A 14,644-nucleotide genomic window follows, 5' to 3' on the forward strand; every position below is an offset into this window, starting at 1 on the left:
GCTAAAAGTTCCATGAGATCAAGGTAGCCACTGTTGTCTTCCGTTCCAAGTTTCGAATTATCTCAATTGTTGATAATTATTAGGAACTTCAGGGTCATCTTCACGGGTAATCATCAGATTAGAAAAAGTTAACCATTTCTGAATATAGCTTTACTTGACTATACGAAACACGTGATACGTGTGATATACATAAGATGACAAACCATCAAAATGAATGAAGAAAACACATTGAGATAAGTCTTATAACAATTACTCAGATATTAGGAAACACTTTTTTGTTTAACGCTGAATCTTCATTAGAACTCATTACAGTAGAAACCAAGCATAACATTCTACTCCTAAAGTTAATGTTACCAGCATGAACTAAGTTGGCTAATTGTTCTAATCCAAATAATGAACTATGTAAAACAAACCAAAAAAACGTAGGAAGTACAATAATTATCCTCTGTTTTTTTCTTCTCACGTACTCCTTCAGAATACCATGGATTTATTACTTGTGGAGTACGCTCTTCTTCTTCACCGTCTTTTGTTTCTTGTTGTTGTGATGCTGCATTTACCATTCAAGTTCAAAATCAAAAGTTTAATTGCTCATCGAAGAATTTTTTTTTCTTTGCAAATTTATCTAACAAAAAAATGAGCCTTTTTGTCTTTCTGCAGCCTCCTGGTCTGTTCTCTCTTTCCAGCTGCTCTTTCTTAGTTTTATGGGACGGTTCCCAACATACTTACCTGTGTATTCAATTGACTTCAATAAAATGTTTCAATGGCAATGATTATGAAACAAAATCATATAACTAGTTCTGAAGAAGAACAGTGAAATAAGATATCAAGATGAATCAACACATCAAACAGATGCTTACCATTCATTTCTTTAAGGGCAGCAGCTAGATCCGCAGGATCTAAGAAACTCACAAACCCATAACCCTTGGTTTTACCAGTTCGCTTGTCTCTAATGACCTGTCACGGTAGATGAGAATTTTATGTTCTGTAAAAGCTTTTAACCACAAAAAAAAAACTCACACTAAATACTTCTCTTTGTGATTCAACTAGTAATGATCCGTGTATACTCTAAAAGGTCAACCATGTTCTGTACATATTGCAAATGCATCACAGTTGACGTTTTTAGCAATCTAACCAACCAGAAGGGAGAACAATTATTGTAATCATATGACGTCTTTCTACACATATGTTCATAGTAAACCAAGCATGAATCATCACAAAACCCGAAAAGGAGGAGAGATATACACACTTAACTTTGGCCATATTGAAGGTTGGGAATCGAGCAAACGCCTTGGAAAGAACATCATCATTTACTTCATTCCCAAGATCACCACAAAACAGGCGATAGTCATCTGACACAAAAAATTGTGGAAAACAGAGTTATAATAAATCCATTTTCACCCAAAGCCTAACATTGATAACAATCAGAGAACTCAAGGTAAAGAAGAGGAAGGGCATTGCTTACTTTCTGGCCACTCTGCAAGAGTAGGATCCTCCCAAGACTGTCCAGCAGCTTTACGAGGAATAGCTCTCTTCTTAGTCTCCGCTTTGTGTTCGGTTTCGCTACTAGCCAAAGCAGCTTTCACATTCTCAAGCGCTTCTGGTGTGATAGTTTGTGCATCTCTCTGGAACCCTGCATCCCTCGCAAGAGCTTCCAAGTTTCTTTGGTAGTAAAGCTCGGTTTATAATCATCACCACACTTCCATAGTCTGATATCCTCTTCACTCTGCAACCCTCTGTTTTTAACCTTCAAAATCTCCAGCTCGATGAGATTATAAAGCTCCACTCGGTGTCTTCTTCTCTTGTGCTTTTGGATTAATGTAGCAATTGTATCATGGAGTCGAATACCCATATTCATAGGTCCACCAGCTCCTGTTTTATCCATTAGACATCCTAGTTCTGACCAGTCATGAAACCAAAAAGACGTTGACATGCCATTCTGAACTTTCATCTTCGAAAATACAGCAGCAACTTCTCTGCACTTGAGTAGATTCTTCCACATCCACGAACCAAGAGAACTACTATCTTTTACTGTCCAGAAAGATCCCTTGCGGATTAGATAACGTCTCACCCATTTCACCCAAAGAGAATTTTTTGAAGATAGGATACGCCATACCAACTTCAGACAAGAGACCTGGTTTGCTTCCTCAAGAGACCGCAGTCCCAAGCCTCCTTCTTCTTTTGGCCTACAGCAATCCTTCCAACTAACTTTTGCTTTATTTGTATTCATATCAGCTCCCGACCACAGAAACGCTGCGCAGAGACTGTCAATCTCTTGAATACACTTTCTTGGCAATTTAAATGCTGATATCCAAAAGTTTGTGAGACTGTGAATAACAGATCCAATCAGCTGCAGTCTACCGGCAAAAGACAAATATCTGGCTGTCCAGGAATCAATACGAGCTCTGATCTTCTCAATCAAATGAGCATAATTTCTTACAGTCATTTGTTTAGTTAACAGCGGCAACCCGAGGTATCTCACTGGTAAGTCACCATGGGCGAAAGCAAAAGTGTCAAGGAGCTCTTGCTTCTCAGTATCTTGTACACCAGCGAGAAAGATTGTTGTCTTTTCCATGCTGATATGTAGACCCGACATCTCAGCAAAATGGTTGAAAATATTTATAATACCTTCAATGGATTGGCGCTTCCCATCAGTAAAGACTAGCAGATCGTCTGCAAAGCTGAGATGTGTAAGCTTAAGTCCTTGGCAGTAAGGATGGTATCCAAATCTCTTTTCTGCAGCACCTTTGTTAAGCATTTTCGACAACACTTGCATACAAATAACAAACAGGTATGGTGACAAAGAACAACCTTGTCTGATTCCCCTTTTGCTATTAAAATATCCGGCAAGCTCTCCATTGACTTGCACCGTGAAAGAGGCCAAAGAAACACATTTTTCAACCCATAAAATAAACTTTTCCGGAATGCCCAACGCTGCAAGAGTGGATAGCAGAAATGGCCATTGTACTGTGTCAAAAGCCTTTGATATGTCAATCTGAATAGAACTTCTGGCCGAGACTGTGATCTTATGGTAACTCTTGACTAGTTCTGAAGCAAGTAGTACATTTTCCATGAGGAGGCGATCCTTTACAAAAGCTGATTGGTTTGGCTCAATGAACTTAGGGAGGACCAGTTTCAGTCTGTTCGCCATGAGCTTTGAAATGATCTTATATAGAACATTACAACAAGAAATTGGCCTGTAGTCTTTCATCGTTTTAGATTCCTCCTTCTTTTGTATGAGAGCCAAAATAGTTGAGTTCACTCCTTTTGGTAGAAACCCAGTATCGAAAAAGCTTTAACAGCCACCACAAAGTCCTTACCAACTATATGCCATGAAGCCTTACAGAATTCACATGTATATCCATCAGGTCCTGGTGCCTTGTTTCCAGCCATGGAAAATAAGGCCTTTCGGATCTCTTCCTCAGTAACTTCTTTGGACAAAGCATCTCTATCATCCTCATCGCACTGAAACTCCAAGAGTTTTTTAATTTCTTCAACATCCGGCCCACGATAATTCTCAACTTCGTGCCCAAGAAAACCATTGAAATAATCGACAGCCTCTTTCTTAATGTCTTCCTGGGTATTAGCAATACTACCATCCTCTCTTTGAATCTCCCGTATAGAATCTCCCGTAAAAGCTTTTAACCACACAAAAACTCACACTGAATACTTATCTTTGTGATTCAACTAGTAATGATCCTTATATCTAAAGTCAACCATGTTCTGTACATATTGCAAATGCATCACAGTCGACATTTTGAGCAGTCGAACCAACCAGAAGGGATCAAAGTTACTGCAATTGCGTGACTTCTTTCTCAAATATATGTTCATACAAAACCCGAAAAGGAAGAGATCTACACACTTACTTTGGCCATATTGAAGGTGGGGAATCGAGCAAACGCCTTGGAAAGAAGATCATCATTTACTTCATTCCCAAGATTACCACAAAAGAACCGATAGTCATCTGACAAAAAAAATGTGGAAAACAGAGTTATAATAAATCCATTTTCACCCAAAGCCTAACAGTGATAACAATCAGAGAACTCAAGGTAAAGAAGAGGAAGGGCATTGCTTACTTTCTGGCCACTCTGCAAGAGTAGGATCCTCCCAAGACTGTCCAGCAGCTTTACGAGGAATAGCTCTCTTCTTAGTCTCCGCTTTGTGTTCGGTTTCTGTTGTGGGCACAGAAACCGTACCTGAACCGAAGTTCAGCCAGATAAGCAACAACTGCCACAACTGCCTCAATAGAGCTACCTGCGACCAAGATTCATTCAAAGAAGTGCATCTCAACCACCAGAAAGAATTTTGGCATGAAACCAATTTTCGCAGAAGACCAACTCAACTATTCATCACTGAAGCTTAGAACTACAAGAAAATCTTCACAGAGGAATACGTTATGAATTTTACAAGTTAGAGGTTTTCCAGCCCATCCGTTTTGAGTATCGGCCCTTAGAAGAGAAAATCAACCAAACCAAGAAGCGGCCCGAGCCAAACTCAATTATGGATCTCAAGAGGGATATTTTGTGGATCCAACAAGCAAAGAATCAGGAGAAAAGGCCCAGTGAAATTGAAGATATAAACATTTTTTCAGAACCGGTTATAAGGAGCCAATTATGGAAAGATTGTGAAATCAATTCGGTCAACAATCTCCAAACCGAGATTACTCAACCAAGGCAACTTCCACACGATCCAAGACATCCGAGGACACATCCCAAGATCCAGAAGAGCCTTACATGATTTGACCATACACCAGCAAGCATGGGAATAAGAAGATCTTCATTTCAGGTAACTTGCCTTTTTCGGATTCATTCTTGCTTGGAGGAGTTTAGGACCAACGGCTCTTTTCCTTTGAACCAGAATATACAAAGATCAATGTGAGTTTATTCAGCAACCAGAGATATCAAGATACAAGATCAGACCTTTCAAATGGCTACAAATCAGCCTAACGGCTAGTTTATTGAAGACAAAGACCATCAGCTTTATTTTCTTGTATTTTCTTTCCTTCCTAGAGTATTAGAAGGTTGTACTTGAGTCCAGGTCGAGCCTATATAAGCTTAGGGGGAAAACGGCTTATTCATGCCCGCACTATGAAGCCAGAGAAAATACATACCCAAACAATATTAACATGCCAAAACATTCCTAAAATAAATAAGAATTTGAATTGCATACCTAAACTCATAATAAATAGCTAAAACATGTCTCGTAACTGACACGTGTCAGTCCATTTTAAAATATATTGATTTATTTTTTAAAATTATTATCTTTTAGTTTTTATCATTTTATTTGTTTGTAAAGTACCACAAATAATTAAAATCATCAAGTTGACCTTATTTATAATTTCAAAATTGGAAATAAATTTTAATATATGGTGATATATAAAATAGAAATATTTTTTATCAAATAAAATAGATTTAATAATATAAATATATTATTTTTATTATTATTTCGTTATTTTAGTTGCAAATCTTATTATGTGCTAGCGTGATATATATAATATAAATAAATTAAAAATTTGTAATTTTTGTTTGTAGTTATCAAAACCAATGTTAATTACACTAGGCGTAATGTGTGCGCTTGACCCTAACCTAGCGCCGAATCAATTATTTTGTAATTATACGTATTGGAAAATAGTTTTGTAAATTTTTTGTGTATTATTAATATTACATACTAGTTTTGTAGCAAAATAAAAATAATGTAATATGGTCTAGTGGTTTTGTGCGATATTTGTTTTCTTGAGATGCTGCGTTCGAAACTATTTATGGTTAACTAGTCATTCTTTTCTTTTTATTAAGGGTAATATTATTAAAGATCTCTACTGTAAAATCAAATTTCTAAAGAGTATTTTCTGTTATGTTGATTAAAATTTGAATGACTATATTTGTAAAGAAAATTTTATATAAATATAAATTGAGTGGTATTTCTTGTAAATATTACATATGAGTAAGATTATTTATAATTAATTCTCATGTTTTAATAAGGTAGATAACATACTTTGATAACTAAATCAATTAATATATTGTACTTCCTCCGTTCCTAAAAGATCCATGTTATAGTTTTTTTCATACTTATTAAGAAAACATTTAAAATTGTATTTTCCAATACATTGTTTTTCTTAATTAATTATTCCCAAAAACTTTTAACCAATGAAATTTTATTAAACACAATTGTATTTTTTGAAGAGTGCAATTTTTCATTAATTAATGTATTGAAAATGTAAATAATGTATCTTTTTGAAACAATTTTTTTTTCTCTAAAAAATGGATATTTTAAGGAACAGAAGGAGTATATGATAACTATCTAAATTTCTGATAAATAATTAAATTTAATTAAAATCTGGTAAAAAAAATAAAATTGTACTTTTCAAATTAAAATTATAAATACGATAAATTTGATTATTTAAGTTATTTAAGGCATATTAACAAAAAATAGAATTATAGGGACTAAACTACAAATTTAAAAAAAAAACAATTCAAATCATCATATAACCGGCTATAGGCATGTTTTAGCTATTTATTATGAGTTTAGGTATGCAATTTAAATTCTTATTTAGTTTAGGAATGTTTTGGCACGTTAATATTGTTTGGGTATGTATTTTCCCTGACTTCATAGTGCGGGCATGACTAAGCCGTTTTCCGTAAGCTTAGGTCATAGTTCATTGTAAAACACCCTTGATCATTTTGAAAGTAATAAAAAACAGTTTTTATTTTAACAAAGTTGTGTATTCTTTGTTGTTATTTCTCTAGTTAGTCTAAATAAAAAACAAATTAAAAATTTTAAAACTGAATATTCTTATTTTTTATTGATTAACATTTAATATTTGTTAACCTTTTTCATTGTAATGAAAATTAGCATTAAGTTTCTTGCTATATATATGATTGTTACATAATCTAGTTGGCAGAAGAAATGAAATGAGAATACTATCCCGACGAGTTTAGCTCTTTTCCTCTGATTTTGGTTTGAATCCGTAAAAGATTGTTTCCCCATCCGCAAAACTCCTTGGATTCGTGTTTCAATCTCATAGCTTTCTTGTTGAAATTTGCGATCCGAGAGACACCAGATCCGGAAGAGGAAGAAGAAAACAAACAATGCAAGCAAGGCATGGGCACTCGTCGTATCGAGATCGGACGGACGAGTTCTTCGGCATCGTCGAAACGCTGAGGAGATCGATTGCTCCGGCGCCGGCGAATAATGTGCCGTATGGTGGTGGGAGAAGAGAGGATCCGAGATCCGCGGCGGTTATGCAATCGGAGTTTAACAGAAGAGCTTCTGTGATCGGTTTAGCTATCCACCAGACGTCTCAGAAGCTTTCCAAGCTTGCCCAACGTAAGTTTATTATAGTTCGCTCATTCATCACTGAATCTGTATGACGTGGCTTGCTTAGGGAGTTATAACGATCTCATTTCAAAGAATAAGCTCGTTGCTGAACATGTAATTACTGGTGGAATTTGCGTACATCTTACTGGTAGCAAAAGATAGTTACTACCATTGCAAGCAAAATTGTTAGGCCTGAGCATTGGTAACCCAACCTGAACCCGAACCAAAAAAAATTTTGAATCTATACCCGATCTGAGATGTAAAAAATACATACGATTTTTTTAGACCTGAACCGAACTGATACCTGAAAAACCCCAAAAATCCAACCCGAATATCCAAATAAATATTCAAAAATAATTAAATATCCGAATGGAGCTAAAAGCTACTTCAGTTAGCTCATGGTTTGTTTGATGGTGTGAATTCTTCTTTGTTATAGTAGAAATGGAAGAAGCTGTTGTTTTTCTTTCATATACTCTGAGCATAGAGTTTAATCAACTTTGTCATTTGGTTGCAAAATCAGTGGCAAAGAGGTCATCGGTTTTTGACGATCCCACACGGGAGATAGGAGAGCTGACGGCGGTAATCAAACAAGAGATCTCTGGACTAAACACCGCTCTGATCGACCTTCAAGCTGTACGCAACTCTCATAATGATGAAAGGAACATCTCTAGAGACACAACTACTCACTCAGCGACAGTGGTCGATGATCTAAAGAATCGTTTGATGGACACTACCAAAGAGTTTAAGGATGTTCTCACTTTGAGAACTGAGGTTAGGTTCTTTCTTCTGAGAAACGACTCTTTTATTTTGTTTCTTGTAATATGATGTTAAACTGTGAGCTCTGGTGTTTGCAGAACATGAAGATTCATGAAAATAGAAGGCAAAGATTCACGAATAACCCTTCAAAAGAATCAACAAACCCATTCGTTCGCCAGCGCCCTTTGGCTTCTAAGCCTGCGCCTAGCCAACCTGCTCCTCTCCCATGGGCTAATGGCTCTTCTTCATCGTCATCTCAGTTAGTCCCAAGGTAATGTACTACTCATCCCATAACCACAGTTGCAACATTTCACTTGAAATTTGGTTCAGAGTCTAGCCTAGTTAGCGCAATGCATTTACGAGAATTCAAAACCTTTCTATAATTTATGCATTTGCAGGAGACAGGGAGAGGCTGAATCTTCTCCATTGTTGCAGCAGAGTCAACAACAACAACAGATGGTCCCGTTGCAAGACACTTATATGGAGAGCCGCGCAGAAGCTCTACACAACGTAGAATCAACAATCCACGAGCTAAGCAATATCTTTACACAACTAGCAACCATGGTTTCTCAGCAAGGGGAGATCGCTATCAGGTTTGTCGACACCAAAATGTGTATAACTTGTTAAAATGCATTGAACATTTGTGAAAAAAAGGAAGTAATATAATATGTTGTTAAAAAAATTGGTTTGTACTACAGAATCGATCAGAACATGGAAGATACATTGGCGAACGTAGAAGGCGCACAGAGCCAACTGGCTAGGTATCTGAACAGTATATCATCAAACCGATGGCTCATGATTAAGATTTTCTTCGTACTGATTGCATTTCTCATGGTTTTCCTCTTCTTCGTGGCCTAATATTGAGATTTTTTGTTTTAAAAGTGTTTCAAACATATAGACATGTAAAGACTACAAGAGAAGGGGATCTTGATGCTCTTTGTTCAGATTAGTGGAGATTTATATATATATTACCACTTTTTAAATGTAAAATTGATTTACGTTCCCCAACCATTTTTGTCTTTATGCTTCTCTTCACAACTTCTATACATTTTTATTTTTTATGGTCCCTATTTTTAATTTTTTAGCATTCTCACTTTTGGTCTGACTCGGTTTTAAGTTACCGTACCAAGAAAACCAGACTTGCCTTGACTTGATTTCCCTTGGTTTGCTTCTGTTGTGTAACTTGCAAGTAAATGAAATCTTACAACTATACGACTTGAAACTATTAATATGAAAGGGACATGTGCTCTGTATACAAGCTGGAAACACACGAACGATCAATTTGTTGAAACTTGAAAGTCAATACAGTAACATATGTCACATACATATATTAAGCTAGAACAATCAAGTGAACTCATTTTTATACGTTTAGCTCTTCCACTTCAGGAGTTAGTGGCTTAAAGAGAGCGTTCACTTCGCTTTCTTCTACCTCGTCTAAGCTTGCTGGTTTCCATTTCGGGTTCTGCAAAATAAACGAAAAACACTTATGAGATATGAGCACAGAGTAAGCACAACGACGGAGATCATGTCACATTATGAACCGAATGCGCATAAACAACCAAAATCAATGAGTGGGAATGAACGAAACCTGGTCCTTGTCGACCAAGACTGCTCTAACGCCTTTAGAGAAATCACCGCGCAAGGCAGCTCTCAGAGCAATGCGGTACTCCGTTTTCATCACACCATTAAGCTTCAAGATGGAAATACTAATAAGTACGAACTCGTGACGTAAATGGAAACAAAGAGTTTGGACACTCTCACCGTTGCCATCTCGTTGTCGGTTTTACCCATGGCGCAAGCAACTTTGGAGAAGTACTTATGTGTTAGGTATAGAGAGAACGGGGCTCCTTTTCCAAGGCCTTGGAGTGCTTCACTAGCCCATTCTGCAACTGTAAACAAAACTCATTGTCTAACTTTCTCAAAGGCAAGATGTTAACTTCAATCTCATAATGCAAACAGCAAGTAACTAACAAACATTAAAACAAGTTATGTCTATCTCTCATACCTGAAGCCTCAGTGCTCTGCTGGTACTTCTTCAGCTCTTCGATTGTTTCCTTAACAGATTTACTAGCACTAAAGGCTGTTTCTATTTGAGGCAACATCATTTTGAGGTAGGCTTCAGAGTCAGGATCACTGCTGTATTCTGATAAAGTTGCTTGGATGTCTTGATGAGGATCCTTGGAACTGTATTACCAAAAAACATGCATGCTTTCTGAATTACAAAAAAAGGTAGATAACAAATGCTCCTATATTTGAAACATGAAATCTAGGGAAAGAGAGATTCATAAATGCATGATAAGAAGGAAGGGAGTTTTGCGAGAGGGGCTTACATGTCGGCTGACAGAAAGGCTTCTTTGAGTGAAGCTAGCTTTCCAGATGGCACATAATGTGTCCCAAGACCCACAAACATTGCATCAGAAGGTGTGGAGATCCTTCTCCCAGTCATACCAAGATACGCACCAACAGACCCTCTGCCAGGGGTATGAGCTGCTATATATGAAAACCCTACATCTGGAAACAAGCCGATTCCATTTTCTGGCATTGCCAGGACCGTCCTCTGGAAATGAATGACAAAAATAAACTATCACAAATCATGCTAAACATCTACTTGCAAAGAAGTGCAGATTAAGTATTTTACTATTTGTACCTCTGTTATCACACGGTAGGGCCCATGTCCAGAAAGACCAAGGCCAAATCCCATTGTAATGCCATCCATCAAAGAGATATAGGGCTTTTTGTATCCAGCAATCTTGCATATCAGGGTATACTCGGCTGTAAATACCTAGAAGAAAGCAAAGCTGTGAAGTCAAGACATCATAAACAAGAAACATACAGCTAATCATGGGTAAAGAACACCTTCGCATACCACATAATGCAGTAAAACAGTAGGAAAGTGAAAATGAGTACTAATACATTATAGTTTTAATAAAGCCTAGACTAAGAGTGCCACACAGGTTAATTTGATCAAGATGATCTAATCATTTTGATCTCATTAAGCTAGAAGTTTCCTAATACATTATGTTTTAGCAGAAATAGAGTATCATGCTCTGGAGATATGAGATTGATCCTATACTATCAGGTAGCAAGTTTTGGTTTCTACTAATGTTCCATGGTTCATTAAGCCAAGAAGAAAGCGCACAAATCAGACCTCTATCATATCTGAAAAATGTTTTTTGGTTGTAATCTGCTTCACATCACCCCCTGAAAATAAACTAAGACCATGGTTATGCACTATCTATCCGGTTTTGACTATATAAAGGAAGACTCATTTGATGCAAGAAAATTACTCAAAAAATACCCACTCCCCCCTCAGATAAAACACAGCACAGAGCAATAACTAGATCAATCAAGGAATGATTCTGTAAATATCTTCTAAAGCCAACCAATAAATTAACAAAATGGTTCATAAAGAAACCTTTTGCACAAGAGGAGTGTGTTTGTCCATTAAGATATCTGCAACAACTCCTTTAATATCCATCCCTGCACCATTCATAATATGGTGTCACTCCCACAAAACTCTTCCCCCAGAGCATTAACCAAGCCTAAGATTAAGAGACCAAAAGCAACATACTTTCCAAACCAGAGAATCCACAACAAAAAGAGCTAAACTTTACCAGCACAAAAGGCTCGAGGAGTGCTTCCTTCGACGACAACACATTTGACTTTGGGATCAGATTCCCATTCTTCAAGCAAGCTTTTGTACTTCAAATCCATTTCTGTAAAAAAAAAATCAAAACTTTCATGGATTTTGAATATTGGGTTAAAGAAAATACAAAAAGGGACCTAGATTCATGGCGTTGAGAGCTTTAGGTCGATCAAGAGTGATGACAGCGACGCCATTTGGGTAAACGTTTCCTTTTACCAACTCTTCTCCTCCACCGCTGCTTCCACTGGCCATCACAGAGAATTTCCGGCGATTCGATACGGAGTGAGATGACACGCAAATGTTACGAGTCGTTGGTGGATGTCTGGAGAAGAAGAAGCGAGCAGAAGCCACACCCAAAGTTTTGATCATCGCTTTGTTTCTTACCGATTCCAAACATCAACCACTTTTGTCGAAGGAACCAAAACATCAGTGACCCTGTTCGAATCCACCAGAATACTCAGTTAAAAGGCTTCCACTAGCCTTAAAGTGTGTCGTTCGGCCCTATAGCAACATTACCCAATAACACTAGCGATTTTTTTTTTTTGAATTATACATTGTATCTTAATCCTAAAGTGAAGTGAACCCAAACTAGCCACATGTTAGCAGTCAACATTTTCAACCCAGCCCACGTGTTGGTTTCATGTTCCTAATGATGCCGAATGTCAACTCCCCGGTAGCCGAAACCGAATCAGCTTCACCGTATTGGGCTTTGCCCTCAAGTTAATCACCACCAAGCCCTGGTTAACACTAACAATTTGTTTATAATTTTTGTTGTTCGATCTTGGTTTGATTATGTGGTTAGTAGACTTAGACATTTTATCTGAAATGTCTTATGGATTTGTGATACCGCAGATTTTTAAGTTGTATGTTACAGAATTTTTCAGATGCAAATTTGGATATGATAAAATATATTTGAATTATGAGAAATATACTTGAAATTTATAAAGTAGACTTAAAATTACAAAGAAATATATTCGAAAATATAAAAAAAGATTTGAAAAGTATCCAAAAAAACCCGAAAGTTACAAAAGAAATCGATCCAAAAACATGAAAAAGATGTGAAATATGCCCAAAAGACATGAAAATCAAACCGAAACTGGTTGTATTTGCAATTCTTTAAAGATATAAAAATTGTTTGCCCAAACAGGTCAAGAACTGAAATGATCTGATCCAATCCGAAAACAAATAGAAATTTTCTAAATACTTAACTTGATCCAAATGTCTAAAACTCGAAAGATCCAAATCCGAAAAGATCCGACCCGAACTATATCCGAAGACTTGAATGACTAGTTGTTGTTCTATTTTTTTTTTGTAATTGAGATTTATTGTTACTACTATATTATGAATTTTTTTAGTAATGGAAGTGAATTTAGTAATGATATTGGTTAAAGGTTTAGTCAAATACTCATGTTATTGGTCATGGGCATTGGGTCATGATTAATATCTATCTAGTCCCTACGTCCTAGGAAATCCAGGACCATAAGAAAATTAAAAAATTGGCCACTAGAAAGGAGATTCAAACCCTGGTTGTAGGTAACGAAGTCGGTAAACTTCACATTTTACCAGTAGACTAAACGAAAATTTTAGAAAATTGTATCCGAAATTATCTTTAAAATAAGACGGCCAGGCCATTGCTTCACTGGCTTCGCCCACGGACCGGCTCTGGTCCCTACATATGTGTGTACAAAGGAGGAAAAATATTCAACACCTTTTACTTACAGTAATGGATTTTCCCTTTACAAAACGAGTTAATGGAAAACAATTTAATTAATTCTCTCAATTTTAATTTTATTAACAACACTCATGTGATTACATCATGAATGTACACCTTTTAATTTAACTAGAGTTTTTTTCCGCGCTACGCGCGGATCAACTACTTTAAATTTGTCAAATTCATAATTTTAAACTGTATATTTTATATTCTAGATTATATATATATTATTAATATTTTTTAGTTATTCTTGTATTGATCTGCAATAAATTTGATCTCTATTACTTAAACACATCAGTAACATATACATACAAACAATATAACGTTTAGGGAAAAAGGTACACAATTCCATTAAGCTTATCAGGACGAACACTTATTACATTTTGCCATGTAGTCCTCTTGTTTCTCTCATTTATTTACTTTTTAAAATAATTTAAACGAATACACATATGACAGTATTTCTAATCTAAAGTAACGTTTGAGATGGGCTAAGATACCAATGCAAGAAGAGAACAACTATATAGCAAGGTTGGTTCGGGTGGTGAAACCTATTATCAGGGTTTCGTTTTCAGATTCTTAGTAGTTAATGCTTAAGGGCTAATCTCGCTGGTCTTAGATTATTTCACTGTAATTAAGTTGACACTGAATTTCTCTAAGATAAGTGTGTAAAATTTTATAAACTCACCGGAAACCAAACCCATAGGCATGAATGCATGATCCCACATGGGATCATTAGGTAGAAGACTATGGAAACCTTGAGGGAGATATAACTTAAACACTTTTTTTTGTCTCTGACTTAAACACTATAGTTGGGTATGTCACCTTTTCAGGTATTTAGTTAAAAGCTCGCAAACATAAAATTAGGAAATGGTTGTAATGAAAGAGCTACCTCATTGTACCTGCTAAGAAACTTACTCTTAACATTTTTCCATTGTGGTCATTTGTGGGCCTCTCAGAGTTTTTAATAGACGTCCAGAGATGGACTTCTCTAGCTACCTCCCCTCTCTATATCCTTTCTGAACTCCTCTCATCCATGTCTTTTGCAAGTGTATTGTTAGCCTCGTCAATTAGGCCAGAAGCTTAAGCTCTCTGACTTCTCTCACATACCTTCAAACAAAAAGAGAAGAATTTTTTTGGTCAAGTGACCCAATTAGATATCACCAACCAATATAGAGAAACATGCAAATATATTTGTTAAATCCCTATGAACTACTCGCAAA

The 14,644-nt window shown here is 36.4% G+C and overlaps 2 protein-coding genes across 3 annotated transcripts; one reads left to right on the plus strand and one right to left on the minus strand.

The window, feature by feature from the left end:
• The first annotated feature begins 6,869 nt into the window (after positions 1–6,869).
• LOC106331825 (syntaxin-32-like) lies at positions 6,870–9,013 on the plus strand. Its single transcript, XM_013770243.1, has 5 exons — positions 6,870–7,320; positions 7,832–8,082; positions 8,166–8,338; positions 8,466–8,660; positions 8,766–9,013. The coding sequence occupies exons 1-5, from the start codon at positions 7,083–7,085 to the stop codon at positions 8,923–8,925; spliced, it is 1,017 nt and encodes a 338-aa protein (XP_013625697.1). The 5' UTR covers positions 6,870–7,082; the 3' UTR covers positions 8,926–9,013.
• Positions 9,014–9,298: 285 nt separating this feature from the next.
• On the minus strand, positions 9,299–12,177 carry LOC106329140 (3-hydroxyisobutyryl-CoA hydrolase-like protein 4, mitochondrial). 2 transcript variants are annotated; one of them, XM_013767747.1, is made up of 9 exons: positions 11,851–12,177; positions 11,682–11,783; positions 11,216–11,268; positions 10,715–10,849; positions 10,398–10,624; positions 10,073–10,251; positions 9,829–9,956; positions 9,656–9,757; positions 9,299–9,529 (listed from the first exon to the last, which is right to left on the minus strand). In XM_013767747.1, exons 1-9 carry the CDS (start codon positions 12,080–12,082, stop codon positions 9,428–9,430), a joined length of 1,260 nt encoding a protein of 419 aa, XP_013623201.1. In that variant the 5' UTR covers positions 12,083–12,177; the 3' UTR covers positions 9,299–9,427. The 2 variants fall into 2 exon arrangements, with proteins under 2 accessions (XP_013623201.1, XP_013623200.1); XM_013767746.1 differs by lacking the exon at positions 11,216–11,268 and adding an exon at positions 11,483–11,547.
• Positions 12,178–14,644: the final 2,467 nt, after the last annotated feature.

Source organism: Brassica oleracea, chromosome C3, assembly GCF_000695525.1.
Source record: "Brassica oleracea var. oleracea cultivar TO1000 chromosome C3, BOL, whole genome shotgun sequence".
Lineage (NCBI taxonomy): Eukaryota > Viridiplantae > Streptophyta > Magnoliopsida > Brassicales > Brassicaceae > Brassica > Brassica oleracea.